At 35.7% G+C, this 16,181-nt stretch overlaps 2 protein-coding genes across 6 annotated transcripts in view; both read right to left on the reverse strand.

The window, feature by feature from the left end:
* Window positions 1-4,483: 4,483 nt before the first annotated feature.
* The window catches only part of LOC133878894 (putative disease resistance protein RGA4), a 90,631-nt gene continuing 78,933 nt past the window's right edge, over window positions 4,484-16,181 (reverse strand). For 2 of the 5 annotated variants that reach the window (XM_062317458.1, XM_062317456.1), the window contains exons 6-11: window positions 6,667-6,734; window positions 6,009-6,096; window positions 5,893-5,922; window positions 5,534-5,795; window positions 5,326-5,443; window positions 4,484-4,774 (exon numbers count right to left, since the gene is read on the reverse strand). The gene's annotated coding sequence lies outside the window, so the exon portion shown is untranslated. Of the gene's footprint in view, window positions 4,775-5,325; window positions 5,444-5,533; window positions 5,816-5,892; window positions 5,923-6,008; window positions 6,097-6,666; window positions 6,735-9,049; window positions 9,297-9,408; window positions 9,439-9,550; window positions 9,933-16,181 lie in introns of those variants that run through there. The other 3 variants (XR_009902018.1, XR_009902019.1, XM_062317457.1) reach the window with 3 other exon arrangements.
* LOC133878895 (putative disease resistance protein RGA4) lies at window positions 9,962-12,230 on the reverse strand. The gene is made up of 2 exons (XM_062317462.1): window positions 10,712-12,230; window positions 9,962-10,064 (listed from the first exon to the last, which is right to left on the reverse strand). Exon 1 carries the CDS (start codon window positions 12,092-12,094, stop codon window positions 10,727-10,729), a length of 1,368 nt encoding a protein of 455 aa, XP_062173446.1. The 5' UTR covers window positions 12,095-12,230; the 3' UTR covers window positions 9,962-10,064; window positions 10,712-10,726.

Genomic DNA, 16,181 nt, shown 5'->3' on the forward strand with positions numbered 1-16,181 from the left:
TTCTGAAAACATTTAAAACCTACTAAATAGCTGGAAAAATATGTAGAAGTTCCAGTCATCTCTCCTTGGAAGTTTCCACATACTAACCCATCTATTATAATACTCTTCATTGGTCGCTCAGACATATGTACACAAGATCACTCCATCACAGATATCACTTATACACATAAGTCTTAAGCAAAGAATAAGGCATCTTACTCTTCCATACTAGGATAACATCCTTCAACAAAACACTTGCAACATCATCTCTAATCGTATTTCAGTTTCATGCCTTGAACGTCAGTAGATCATGAGAGCACTAGAGTTAAACTCAACCATGCTAACATGTCTTTCCTGAAGAACAATAACAGTCAGCCCTTTTACTCATAGACATGCCATTACTCGTGCCTGGGCAATCATGTATCCATGTACTTTCAAGTTCAATGTATGCTATTAACACATAGACCATCCGATAGAAATATATGTAAGATCTTCTCCATGAAGACTCTTATGCATACTATTACGTCTAGCAAAACTACTCATATCATAAAACATCTCTCATTAAACAATGCTATACATGACATGCATGATCATGGGCTCATTATAACTCATTATGCTGCTGATTTTGTTACTCTGTTGATACTGTCGCCATTGATACTGTTACTGGTGGGGTATGTATGCTCTATACTACATGCTCAATGTTCCGTGCTTGACCAGTATATATTTCACTACTGTATCATGCTGAAATCATGCAGTTGCTAAATCATATCCCTTTAAAATTAAACAAATCCAACATTTTATCTAACACTTTGAAGACATTCAAAATAGAGTTTCTTCATAAAACGTAAACAATTTCAACATAATATATTCTCAATAATTTGCATAATTTAAATCTCAACCGCATAATATAACACTTTAAAACAATTCAATACTTTTCACTCTTACACTATTTCTTAAACATCATTGATATAATTTAAACATACTCGAAACTAATCAAATCATCTCAAAGTATATAATTCATCATATGGTTGGTTCGATTTCATAAACAATATATATATATTTTTATCAAATCAATACATATAAAAATATATATTTTCTCAGTGAGTGGAATACCCACCTTGGATTGCTTGTACTCCCAGTTATTCAGACAACTCTAAGCTCAACCGCAATGTGCTGCTAAAACACAATACATTGCATTAATTAGTATTACAGCTAGTAATTACACCAAGTGGCATTTTAAATCGCTCAAAAAGCCACATAGCTAATTTTACTCATAAACTCTAAAATTCTTAAACATTTACCTAAAATTTCTATTTACTTTATTAAACCCAATATTGCTAACCCATAAGCATAACTTAGGGTTAACCACAATAATATAACACTTTAATAAAATACCCAAAACTACTGTCTATGGGAAAACTTACCACAAATTCACCAAGCAGTGACCAAATGCTCGGGATGTCATGGCAACTCCAAACCACACCAAACCTAAAGAAAATACCAAGTTAAACTCATTTCTACAAGATTTAACAAAAACCTCTTAAAGATGCGAGTTTAACTATTTACCTCAAAACGTTTGGTCAGAACGTAGATCGGGCTTCAAGGATTATGTTATCAAAGTCGGATCTAAGATTGGACGTCTAGATTTCAAGATATCACAGTTTTTGAATGAAAAACTATGTAGAAATAGTGAAGAAAACCGGAGATAATGAAGGAAACGGGCGTACTGCCCCTTTTAAAACGGTTCCCGTCTGGACGAGCGTCTCCAATCATCCGGACGCGAGCCATTTCAAACAGATCGTCCGAACGGGCATGAGTCACCGTCCGGACGCGCATCATTTAAGAAGACGTGCGCCGCACAGCAGACCGTCCAAACCCTATAAAGTAGACGTCCGAACGCACGTGGAATAAGGCGTCTGCCACGTGATGATAAGGTACCGTCTGGACGAGCCTGTTGAGCCGTCTGGACGCGCCACATTAATTTTATTTATTTAATCCCCTTTTTTGCATTTATTCAATTTCTCCTTCATTCTCACACATTTTCTCATTTTATAATCTAATCTTTGGTCCATAAAACATTCTCTGCGCATCCCATTGTATTTTCTAGTCGTCTAGTTAATTATAATTGTCTATAATTATAGTTAGTGTCGCCTCGACAAAACAGCGCTAAATAGCTCTGTTTGAACAGTAAACGATATTAAAAAATTTGAATTTAATATCATTTAAACAGTAAAAAGTGTTAAAATTAGCTTATTTACTATTCAAACAACACTGAATTCAAATTTGTTAGTGTCATTTATTATTCAAATGACACTAAATTAAATAAAAAAAAATTGTAAGGTCGTTCGGAGCTTTAAATGATTATTGGGTTGTTAAATATTAAAGAAACTACTAGATTGACGGAGCTAGGGAAGGCCATCTTGCTTATTCTTGACCATTCACAAAATTTCTTCATTTTTTTTTTCTTTCATTTATATTATGTTATTGTTATGTTGGAACAATTGAATGTTTTAGGATTTATGTTGGCTAAATCAGTGTTCAAAACAATTTGATTTAAGTCAAAATTTGTTAGCAAAGTGTAATACCCAAACTTGAGCTTAGGAATAATTATCTAAACTCTCATAAATTTTGGTTTATTTTCATGAAGTTAATGGATACTGTCACATTAACTCAATAAGATGAAAGTAGAATCGAGATATAGTACGTAAGATTACCCAAGAAAAAAAAAATTAATAACTACTAAACTCTGCCATGACAGTATATATAATGAAATAAAAGTAATATATTTGGTGTGATGTATAACATTACTTATTGTGTTTTGTAAGGTTAGGATGATCGTGAGAGAATTGCATTGTAAGAAGATATTATCAAGTTATATTGAAAATAAAACAAAACAAAAACAAAAAAGTTGAAGTTCTTGATCTTAACTTTTGGCAATTCATCTAAATAACCTAAGCTGAGACTAGGAACTTGAAATAAAATTGGTGGGAGTTTCAAAAGATATATGATTAAAATAAGAACCTCTTATCTGATAGAAACCTTAAGCCTCTGGTTGGTTCTTCAGAAATTGTTGAAAAGCATAAGACTAGGAACTTGAAATCTGTTAATTTATTCCGTTCGCTCCTTTGGAATTTAAAATCTCAAGAATCTCTGGCAAAAAACCGTTCAAAAAAATGTTAGTGTTTTCTTGGAATCCAAAAGGGCCCATAAGCTAAATTATCTTTCTTTTCCTTTTGTTCATTTTAGTTGAATTTTCTTCTCTTCTCCAAGAAGGTGAAAGGTAGCATGAAATAGCATGGATTTTCTATGTTGGGTTTTTAATATTGGCAAATCTAGTGTCAAAACTTATTTGATTTATTCAAGAAATGAAAGAGCCAAATAAGAAAGAATATTGCAGAGTATTCTTCAAGAAAAATGAAAGAGCTAAGAAAAAACAAATATTGCAGAATATTCTTCAAGAAAATGAAAGAGATGAGTGGTGAAAATATTGCAGAATATTAATCAAGAAAGAAAAGATATGTGATGTGGAAAATATTCTTCATAATAAATCGTTCCTAATTGATTCTTATTCTGTTGATAAAAACGCTTCTATATCAAGGACTTCCATAACAAGGACACCGTAATTTCTAGAGAGCTTCGAGAAGATTATTTGCAGAATATATTTTTCAATATGGAAAAGACTGATTAGAACAGGTGTCTATACAAAATATCACTAAGAAGGAAAGGTCATGTTGAAAGAATTATTTTTAGAGATTTTACAGCTCAGGAAATCAATTTTCCCTAGAAACCGTTTGGACGCTCAGCTGCCAGAGTCTAGACACTCAACTCAAAGACTCAGAGTCCTTTAAAGGTCCGGACGCTACAACAGATGGTGAAGTCAGTAGCTCAAGGTCCGGAAGCCGTCCGGACAGGCTCAGCAGATGTTGAAGTCATTAAGTTCCCGTCGGCAAGAAGTTTGAACGATTATGCAGTGACTATGGACGAATGAACTACTTTATGCAACCGTCTGGACACTAGGGTTTCCAGGTCGAGACATGCTTAAGAGTTTTATAAAGTTTCAGTTGCAGGTTTGGACGCTTAAAAGCCAGGTCTGGACGCCTCCTATGCAAATCAGAATTTGAGTAGAATTAGGATTTTTGAAGCCTATTTAAAGAGGCTCATAGGTTGTGTATTGGAAAGAATTCCATAGTAGAATTCTAATTGTGCTAAGAGAGAGTTTAGACAGATATTGTTAGATGTGCTAACTCTCTTGGAATATTTGTGTAATTTAATCAACCGTTGAAGTCTAACTTAGAGAGAGGAGCTCTAAGTTAAAGGAATCCATTGAAAAACTCTTCAGACAGGAGGTCAAGTGGAGGTCAAGTTGAGAGACGTTCATGTATAGGTACGTGTTAGAGTTCAAGGTACAACTACTGCATCAGATTATGTGAGTACGATTGCTTTGTAACTAGTCATTTCTTTTGTTAGAAGGCCAATGTAGAATTTACAATCCTTACTAAATCAGTTTTCCAAAAAACCTTCAAAGTAGAATTTATAATCCTTACTGAGTTCACCTTTGAAAAGCCAATGTTATCCTCCTTAGTCTTTACTATACTTGTAAACCTTGAAAGTAAGAACATATACACTCATGCCAGGTGATGGCTTACAATCTTCTTTGAAAGAAATATAGGAAAATATTATAAGCTTGTAAACATGAGGTTCTTTGGGAAGCAAGGTTTCATTGAGGCTTCAAAAGAATAATCACACGGTGATGCCCAATCTGAGTCTCACTTAAGCAGCCCAGAGGACGAAGGACCTGCAACACACCATGATCCAGAGGGATGAGATTCTCTTTGCACAAACGGGCATGAAAGATGAAAGACAAACATCAACATGCCAGTGTACAAAATGGAATTCCTCTTGTACAAAATTGATATTGTAATCAAATTTTGTCTACAGAAAAAATAAATTAACAAAGGTGATCTCAGTACAATCAAATAAGGTGTTCATCATGATGTCTAGTGTCATCATACAAATAATTACAGCATTTGCAGAACCAGAAAGTAGTTTACAGAACAAAAGGAATCCAACTTTCTTCATTTTGCATTATTTGTACTTTAAATTTTCATAAGGAATGTGATTCATGGAGATGCAACGATGCCTAATAGTATTTGACAACCATCTTTAGGATTAGTTGGCCATGAAACAAAGTAAAATTCTATATTAAAAACATTTACCCAACCCCGGGGTAGAGCATGGAGCATGTATAGATAAGGGTGGGTAATCAGTTTATCCCACAGGCCATTTTACTTCCTTGACAATGCATGGTTTAGCTATTTTAAATGCCTGTAGAAGGGGTGCACTCACGGTCAGTATTGCTTTTCCAGTATTGTCAAGCTTCAGTGCTGGTCCTTTTATGTCATTTTCAAGAAAAAAGGGTTTTCCTGTTACGGCTTCTGTCATTGCAATATCCCTTAGCTAGCTCCTGCATGTATGTTTCAGCAATGCTGAAATTCAGTAGCACGAATCAAAGAATAATTCATGCTCAAAACAGGAAGAGATAATCAGCACTAACAAGTATAAGCCAGTTTCTCGAGAAAAGGAATACACGTTCCCATCTTGGATTTTAGTTGTGAGATTATGTTATATCAGCACCTCCTTCCTACACACTGCAGGGAAAGGTCAAGGTGTTGGATGCCGGGACAGGAGGCTACTGCTCCTACTTTTTTTGGGATAGAATTCAGCAATAGCTTGCATAATATGGTGGTACTCCATCCCCATAACATACTCTTGCAACCTTGATGTGGGATTTGATCCCAGATCTCTGCTTCAACCACCTAGGGACAATCAGCCAGTGCTATTTTAAAGATAAGTTATCCTTACATAGGTAAAGGGGGTGCAGGGAAGCATTCATTCAGAGATTAGTTGACATACCAGGGCTTTGTCCCAGAGATTTTCTGCCAGCTTCATGAAGAAAGAAAACCATAATTAGGACAGATTTAAGATTAAACACATATGTCTGAGTATCAGAAAAAAAGTATAATAAGAACCTTCTTCTTTTGAGCCGTAATAAGATGAGCATTTGCTTCAGCATAAGTTGCATTGACCTTCTCCAATGTCAGCCTTCCTCTCATGTATCTGCAGTTCATGACACATAGAGCTAGAAATTTTATGGAATATCGTTATTAAATTAAAGGGACCACCCAGACAAGGAAAAGAAATAGAAAAAGAAAGATTAAAAGGAGAGTAGGGGCAGGAATTTATATTGCATATGTAGAGGCTAAAGCTGTATTATCATATTCCCGTTTATCAATTGACAATTGGCATGTCTGACGCCCAACTTGACAACCATGCCCAATACTTGTAGACAAATTCAAAGAGTTCACCTCTATTTCTTAAAATATGTGCACATATAACCGAGGAAGGTATGATTATGATTGCCAGTAGTGTTTCAGCCTCCAAGGTTTTTCTGCATATGCACTAACTTAAACATACATAAGCACATAGCTCAATATTGGCGATTTCAAACATAGAAATGATGCACACATTCCCAGATACAGTTGTAGTATTAGACAGCCGTAACAAACAATATGATCGCAGCAATTAAACAGCTTTAAGTAATCTGTTACGATACATAAAGAGGAGGTGTAGCTGAAACTTGCACTGATATCTAATGTCGAACAATTACATAAGGAAATATGTACTTACAATGACACAGAATCCAGCTCATTGGCAGTTATATACCACAGTGGTGGAGAGCCACGGCCCTTTTTCTCCTGGAATAGATAGCATAACAAAATTAGAACATATGCTTGCAGTAATTTGCTCACACTGCAGCTGCACATAACTTTAACAAAAACTACCAAAAAACCTATTTATTGTTTTTTTTTTCTTTCATTAGATACCTCGACCCTTTTCTTAAGGTTCAGTGGAAGAGATTTATTTTGTATTTATCATGATGATGCTGGTGGAGCAATAGAAGTAATATATAAGCAAGGGAGTGACTATTTAATACATAAATCAAAAGAATTAATCTTAACCACCATAACCATAGACAACCCCAAATTTGATGGTGAATAATCAAAAAGTTTTTTTAATTACATCAAAATTCTGAGTTTTCACATCGGACAGCACATTTCCAGTGAACAACCAAGTTAAAGTTCCTTTAATATGTTTTTTTTTTTATAAGCAAGAGAAATATCATTAAAAAACACAAAGTGCAGGACAAGGTTCCTTTAATATGTTAGAGTGCTACTATTGTGTATTCATGTTCTTGCAATGACCCCATAAGATTACACTTTGTAGCTGTTATTGTTCAAGGATATTCTCTTCCAAGAAAAAGGATAAACTACATTTCAAATACATATTTGTGCAAGCTTTGCATCTTATATGCCCATTCATAAATTACAGCATCAATTCCTTAATAACTTTCATTTTTTAGGGTAGATCATGCAAATAAGAAGTCTTTGTATTTCATTGTTGATGGATAGAACCAGGTGGTATGAAATTCTGAATTCTGAGCATCGATCATTTGATACCGGGAAAAAAAAAACCAATGAAATTATCTGGCCAACTTCTCACATCTGGGTGATTGGGTTACTCTTAAGTTATATTGAAATGTTTTAAAACATCTAAGAAGCTGTTGTTCTATTATCTGAAATATCTTCCCCTACTACCTGTTTCTGATCCCAATTCGTATTACGGTAGACATTAGATTTTTAAGGAAACCAATCACATGAACCACGGAAACCAAATTTGACATATCCCAGCAAGTAGGCCCACAGTTACTGAAGATTGGCATATTGACTCAAGTACATCCAGAATAACACAAGATGAAAGAGAGACACAGATCAAGTTGCACACAATGCTGTTCCAACAAGAAATTAAGAAAAAAAAAACTGGAAGTGTTACTATTGTAACAAAAACCATTGGTGGAACATAAAAGCTATTACAAAATAGAGCAATAACTTGAATTTTATCATGATGTCCATCCTATTATGGTTTTATCAAGCTTTACCCTCCATATTTTGTTTTGTTTTCATAAAACAGAAGACTAGAACTTGAAACAGTGGATGACATTTTGACGTCTTATATAAATTTGAACAACAGTAATTTTTTCATCCAAATAGCCCACCATTTAAACATCTTAATGCATACAGGGGAAAAAGGAAAACAAAAATGGTACAATCTTTGTTCTTCTTCTGTTTACTACCAACATCTGATTCCATTTTCACCTAAAACACCACGGAAGCAGTTATTTAGTCATGAGCGTGCTTCCACACATCATTGATACCTCACTCTTACACTTTCTCTGAACCACTATTCAATTCCACCCAAAGCCTAAACTGAACCACCAGCAAATAAGACCCAGAGAAGACCCGCTGGCCTAAACTGGACTCCCTCCACATCATAAGAACGCATCTTTCCTGTGATCCCATCATAAGTCCGGAATAATACCAAAGAAAATGATCCCCCAATTTCAGCAAAGATGACACATTTTGTAGAAGTTTCAAATCACAACTGCAAGTATAAAGCTTTTAAGATTTCAAATTTAGAACATTGAATGATAGTAAAGGACCATGGGAGAGAGAGAAAGAATGAGGAAAACAAATATAAGACCTGCAAATGTTGCAAGCAGCACACTAAATCAACCTGAGGTGACTTCAACATTAAATCCACAATACTACCCAGTTTAGCTGTCCGAGGTGACTTCAATGATTCCCTAGCAACTTTCTATATTTCACTCTAACCAAACTGAACTCAAAGAATCCTTCTATCCAAGTACTTCCAGCTCCACTTACCAAACTACCACCACATCTTTTTATAGTTGTTTATAGATTCTCTCATGAATTACTGCCAATACTCTTCCTCCGGTACATAAATTCCTACATCACAGCTACTCAATCTAATAATACCAAACAGCTGCTTAAAGAAAGAAATGCTTAATTAATTAGTTCCTTATTGCCTCTGCATGTTTTGATGATACGCTTTGTGCTTTTAAAACCTTCACCGAAACATAATGAATATAATTTCAAATTCAACCAAACATCTTCACATTTGTTCAGTTCTAGTCTTAAAAGAAAGATTGTACCTTTATTTTTTTCTTCTAAAAAACTATCAAACTTCTGAGAATTAAATACCCACATCCTGCACAGTACAACTCGCACACCATGGTGCAGGGGTGAGCAAAGATCTTGATGACCAATTTTACTTACTGTCTTTTGTTTGAGATGACAGCAGAGAGGTGGTGGGAAGAGCAAGAATAGAGGCTAATTGTTTCTCCTGATATGTGAAGCATCATGAATTCAGCATGTGTATGTGTTCTGCTACTTCTAAATCTGAAATTTGACAACCAAGGAATACTGAGAGAAAGAAATGAAGAAAATGATGGCGAAGAAGGTGGTTACTTAAATTTCCATGAAGGATTAAGATAAAATGATGAGTCTATACCTGAATCCAAATCCTCTGTTTCTTCTGTACCTGGAATTTAACAACCAATAAATACTGAGAGAGAAAAATGAAGAAAATGATGGAGAAGAAGGTGGTTACTTAAATTTCCACAAAGGATTAAGATAAAATGATGAGTATATACCTGAATTCAAATGCTGTAATTCCAACTCTTGGATGTGAGCAATCTTGCTCCAATCCTCACCCGCTTCTCTCTCGCATCTTTGCAATAAGATGGGACAGTTATTAATTTTCAGCCTCTGCAAAGATGTTAGGCTACGCATTCCTTCGGGCAGTGATGTCAAACTTGAGCATCCATAAATTTCAAGCTCTTGAAGTGATGTGTAGTTGTGGATCCACTCTGGTACAGCTGTCAATTTTTCACAACTTGAAATCCTGAGTAGCCTCAATTTCACAGGAATCCAACTCCAAAAGGAATTCCAAATACAACTCGAAAAAGGGGTCTCCAACACCCAAGAAGGAAAAGAACAAACTAGTGGAGTCCACCAACTTAATGTTCAAGTCACCCAATGTTAACATGGAGATTAGTGAGTAGCCTCAATCCACGTGGCATAAAAGTCAACCGTTGACATCCATCCATCTCAAGATGCTTGAGATTGATTAATTCTTGCATGTCTTTAGGCAATTTTTCAAGCTTTCTACAAAATGAGAGATTTAGTGTGTGCAAATTTTGCAGCTTAGTTATAGAATTGGGTAGCTTCTTGAGACTGCGGTTTAAAGAAAGATCAAGATATTTTAAATGCTTCAACTTTCCAATAGACTTCGGCAATTCATTAAGATGAAAACAAAATGAGAGATTTAGTGTTTGCAAATTTTGCAACCTAGTTATAGAATTGGGTAGTTTCTTGAGATCGTAGTTTGAAGAAAGATCAAGATATCTTAAATGCTTCAACTTTCCGATAGAGCTTGGCAAAAGATCAAGATTTCTCATGTGCAGGTCTAGCACGCGCAAGAACTTGGAACTTGAAAAAATTGCTTCCCAATCTAAAATTTTGTCGGAATTGGAATGAAAAAGAATTGTTCGTATGCTACTTGCTTTACACAATGAAGTTGTAATTGATGAAGCATCGATATCGTCGTAATCAACAACTGATACATGACGCGTTTTCTCATGAGTGTTTCTCTTCTTATCATCTAATATGGTGATCAACGATCCTGCCACTGATATAGCAAGATCATGCATCAAGTCATGCATTTTGCATCTAATTACGTTATCAAACTCATCTTTTTTAGCTTCTTGAAAGAATGATCTCCAAAGTAAATCTATAAAATAGTCATTACCAACCTCCAAGCATCGGTTTTAATCATCACATGACTTGACAAACCCTTGTGCTATCCAGAGCTGAATCAGTTTTGATTTATCAAACTCATAATCTTTTGGAAACAAACTACAATACGCAAAGCAGTGCTTCAAATGTGAAGGAAGATGATCATAACTCAACTTCAGAGTTGGTATGATGTCAGTTGCATTCTGAGGTATTTTTGAGAGTTCTTTCTCCTTAAAAGACGACCACTCTGCTACTGAATTTTTGAAGCGTAGTATACTTCCGATTGTCCTTATGGCCAACGGGACTCCAGAACATTTTTTTAGTATCTCCCTCCCAACTGTTACGATGCTTGAAGTCTCCTCCGGCTCTTGTCCTTTCTCAAATGCCAATTGCTTCAATAAAGACCATGACTCGTCTTCCTTTAAACCCTTTAAGAAATATGATTGAATAGTCCCACTAATTCTTGCAACGATTTCACTGCGTGCAGTCATTAATATTCTACTGCCGCTTGCACCACCCATCAGCACTACTTTCAATTCAGACCATTTTCCATGATCCTCATTCCACACGTCATCCAACACGAGCAAGTATTTCTTTCCATCGATTTCTTCTTTAAGTTTAGCTACCAATGTATTCATTTCAGCGGGTTCTGGTTTCTTCTTTGTTGCAGCTTCTAAGATATTTTCAACAATATTTTTCACGTGGAATGGAGCAGATACACACACCCACATTTGGAGCTGAAAATGTTTATGGATTTGGTCATCGTTGAAAATGAGTTGAGCGAGTGTAGTCTTTCCTAATCCACCGATGGCAACAATTGGGAGGATTGAAACATTGTCTTCAACGTTGGAGTCCAGCAGACGGTGGATAACAGCCTTCTTATCATCGTCTCGACCAATAACTTCTTCCGCACGTACAAAATAATGCGTGTTACCCCTGTTTCCCCCGACACGTGTCTCCACAGGGCGTACATTCAAATGAAATCTCTGCCTATCGGCGTCGATGGCATCTAACTTCTTTCTTATGGCCTTAATCTTAGGGGCCATTTTAAGACGATAGAGAAGCTGGTTTGATTTGGAAAAGAAAATGCGTACCTGTTTGGCCTTGTTATCACGGGTCAGTATTTCCCTCCGTAGAGCTTCAGTGGAAACAGCATCCAGCAAGTCATCCGCATCATACATGGCATCTTCTAGCCTTCCGAGCCAACGTCTAACTGCTGGGTCTCCTGCAGCATTTTTCTCCTCCGCATCCAGAAGCAGGTCTTTGATTGTTGAAACGGTGTCGGTCAGGCTTTGAAGCTCATCTTCGAGACCCCAGAGCAATGCGATCTCATTGGCAGCCAGTGAGCCCAAAGTCTCAACGATTTGCTGGGCAGGGACGAGGAGAAGTTGTTCGGCCATAGATCCTGATGGCGAGTGAAGGAATGCTCAAAACTCAAGCGGTCTTGGACTCTTGTGTCTGATTGAAGGGCAGAATGAAGAAGTGTTTTGAGTAATCGATAAATATTAGAAAGGAGTGGACGGCAATTATTGTTTGGAACATGTTACGCCAGCTACTTTAACACTGATGTGAGCCATGTGACAACACGTGACAAAAACAATGCTTGGCAAGTTCTGTGAATGAATGGAATTTAGAAGAACAAAAAATCTTAAATTGGAAATTAATAATGAATTTTTTAAAGGCAATTTTCTAATGGGCGATAAGTAAAGCTCTGGCTCTTTCTTTTAAAGCACTAGTTGAAGGGTAGAAATCTCAGATCGTAAAAAATGAATATAAATAATTATTTGTGGGAATGGGATGAGGTAAATATGACAAGGATAGTATAGCAAAAGAGAGACACAAAGTTTGTCATTTTGAGTACTTTTAAAAGTGTAAAATTATGATAACACGTGATAAAGTAACTTTTTTGAAAAATCATAAACCGTATTGATCCTTAATATGACAATACATTGACCCATTACACATAATTACTGACTTTGATAATAATTGTTTACATTGAGAGTTGATGATTTATCAATTAAAAAAATAAATAAAAGAATATTCATTCCCCTTTTTTGGTAACCAAACAATGTTCTCATTATGACCCATTGGAATCAAAAAATTTACTAAAAAACTTTGCTGTAGTTTAGTTGACTTAAATTTTCATTTCTCACAACATGCAAAAACACCATCAGACGCGAACTTAACATTTTTCAGTCACTTTTCTCTCCCCCCAATTTTCTCAGCAAACCATTAAAGCACAAGGGCGAGGGTTTGTACAGTTTTGGGGATTTTTGAGTGTTTTCGTGGGGCGTTTGGGTTGTATGGAATATCAGACATGCTTCTACAACCTTTTGCCCTGCAAGAGAGAGAAGAAACAAAAGCTTCTTTCAGGCAAAAGAGAAAAACGTTGGAAAAAGAGAGAGAGAGAGAGAGAGAGAGTGAAACGATTAAAGAAATAAAGAATTGGTGTACACGCCATGTGGCGTGATAATGTACATAAATGGAAGAGAAATGTAAAATAGATTTAATTTACGTAATGGGCTGGAGGGTTTTTTCTTGATTTACTTAGCTATTTTAGCTTAAATGGGGAGATTTATAAGCTATTAAGAGTGTTCCAAGTGGCACATAAAAGAAATTTTTAATTTCTATTGAATTATCTTTTAGATGGATAATGCCATTAATTATTGAAAATAAGTGTCGCAAAAATCAAAATCAAAAGTTGGCCTTAATCACTGGCATCCCCTTCGATTATAAAGAACAATGACAGGTCAACAACAGAACAAAGTGAAGAAAAGAAGAAAAGGCTGAAAGGGAGTGCAGACAAGCATCAAGTGGAATGCATAAATCATGGGATCCAAACAAACAATTGTTGTCAATGGCCAAACAGCTGGCGCACCACTTGTAGAGCATTCTCAATGGTTATTCAATTATTTTTTCTAAATATAAGAAATAAAATTATTTGTTCTTCCTTATAAAAAAACTCCACAATAACTTTCCTTTATATTTCTTTACAACATTCAATATATATATTTTACTTTTACTTTAATTTTTTTATTCAAGCACCGATTGGTGACAAACCACAAGACAAAGAAGAATGACAGAAATATTATTTTATGTAGAGTCGATGATTTATCACTAAAAAGAAAAAAGAAGCAGAGATCAAAAATAGACTTTGTGAATCAGTTGGCGTCCTTAATTGGCACATAAAAGAGATTTTTAATCTCCATTGAATTATCTTTTAGATGGATAATGCCAAATAAGTGTCACGGAAATCAAAATCAAAAGTTGGCCTTAATCACTGGCATCCAATTCGATTATAGAGAAGAATGACAGAAATGATGTGTGAACAGAAGAACAAAAAGTGAAGAAAAGAAGAAAAGGGTGAATTGAAAGATGTGAGTGCCGACAAGCATCAAGTGGCATACATAAATCATGCTATCCAATTCCAAACAAACGATTGCAATCGGCCAAACAGCTACTGCACCACTTGTTAGGATAATGTGAGCAACAGTTTTACCACAAACAATAGAGTATGGGGCCTATGGACCACCTGACTTCAACCCCAAATTGCAATTAATTCAAACAAGCTTCTCCCTTTTTCGACCAACAACACATACCACAAATGTTATCTGTGACAAAAGTTGTATCAAATTATAGTAATGTTTGTTGCACAACTTTATTAGCATTGTACAAAAATTATACGAAAGTAGCATAAAATTTGTACACAAATCATTTCTCATCAAATTATCGTTAGTTGGCAAATGGTGTCCACAAAAAGTAGTATCAAAATATCAAGGACTTCCACTTCATCACATAGAATAGTCAATCACAAATTCTCAAGGTTTTCATGTTTTGTTGCCTTGTTGGGTCCCATCACGATTAAATAATTAAATTTAATTGTTTATATTTACTTATTTTAATTTTTTTTTAAAAAATAAGTCATAATTTATAATGACCATGAGTTGAGGTTGTCGAGGCCAGGAGCAGAGCTAAAATTTTTGATGAAAGGGGACCAACTTCAACTCCAACTACAAAGTCAAAGCCATTTTCCAAAAACCCATTTCACCAGTGATCTATGTCTTCTTTCGGTGTATAATTTAGCAAGGTAGAAAAAGAATCGTGCTAAGCAAATGGTACTATCCAGCATTCTAAAAAGAAAATAGCAAAAAAGAGCTCTCTCTCTCTCTCTCTCTATCTATCTCTCTCTCTCTCTCTCTACCTCTGATCTCTCTTCTCTTCATGTCTGATTTGAGAAAGGAAGAGACTTTATGAAGAATTATCACAATATGCGAGATGAAAAAGGGAATTTTCAAAATCCCTCTCCAAAAAGTTTGCAACAAAAGAAACAACTTTTGTTGTAGTATGTACTGTTAGAGATAAAGATGAAGATAAAGACAAACTTATCAACTAAAGTCCTCCTCAACTCATTTACGTGATAATACTGATCCAACTATAAGTCTAAGATAATGTTTATCTTAAACTTCTATCTTAGAGTTCTATACATGTAATGTAATAGAGTTATGGTTCTCATGCAATTGCTAGATACATATTGTATGGAAATATAATGTTGTAATTCATCTCCATATATTGAATATCATACGTGCTAATTATGTATTCAATCCTAAAACACTTGCACGATCTTTCATGGTATCAAAGCTATACTAAAAGCTCAGGTTTAATCGATCCTATGGCTTCTTCCTCAAACCTGTCTGCTGCTTCCAACACGTTCCCAAACGTTTCTCATATAGTTTCTATCAAACTAGACAATGGCAACTACATCAGGTGGTTAATGCAAATTGAGCCTGTTCTTAAGGCCAATGAATTGTTGGGTATCGTTGATGGTAAAAAATCGTGCCCACCAATTCAAGTCCCTGCCTCAGCCGACAAGGATGAGCAAGTTCCAAATCCAGCTTATTCCCTTTGAGTTAAGATGGATCAATCCATTCTAAGTTGGATTAATGCCACATTCACTGAGACTGTGCTATCCACCATCTATGGCCTTAGCACTTCTCATGAAGTATGGAGATTTCTTGCAATCTGGTTTGCCTATCTTTCAAGGACTCGCTTTGCCCAAATCAAATGTCAACTGCAGACGCTCCAACATGGGAATTAAGCTTGCACTCCATTCGTTGATTTAGCTAAGTGTCTTATCAATAAACTTGTAGGAGTTGGGAAACCTGTGGATGACGAGGAGTTCATCACCTACATACTGAATGGACTCCATCCATCCTACAATCCTTTTGTGCTCAACTTTTCATGTGCATCACGGACCACTGCTCTTGCGTTTGCTGAATTCCATGCAGAATTGTTGTTTTTTGAGAACTTGTTGACCACTCAACAACAATAGATTCTACTTGACCAATCAGTAGCCTTCTTCTCTTCCAAACCTAAGGACAGATCCAAGGCTCCAATTGCCAACAAGAAGCAGCGCCCCCCATTCCGCAACTCCTACTCAAAGAAGCCCATATCAGTTGTGACGACCCTTTTTTTTCTTTTTTCTTTTTC

This window comes from Alnus glutinosa, chromosome 10 (genome assembly GCF_958979055.1).
Source record: "Alnus glutinosa chromosome 10, dhAlnGlut1.1, whole genome shotgun sequence".
Classification (NCBI taxonomy): Eukaryota; Viridiplantae; Streptophyta; class Magnoliopsida; order Fagales; family Betulaceae; genus Alnus; species Alnus glutinosa.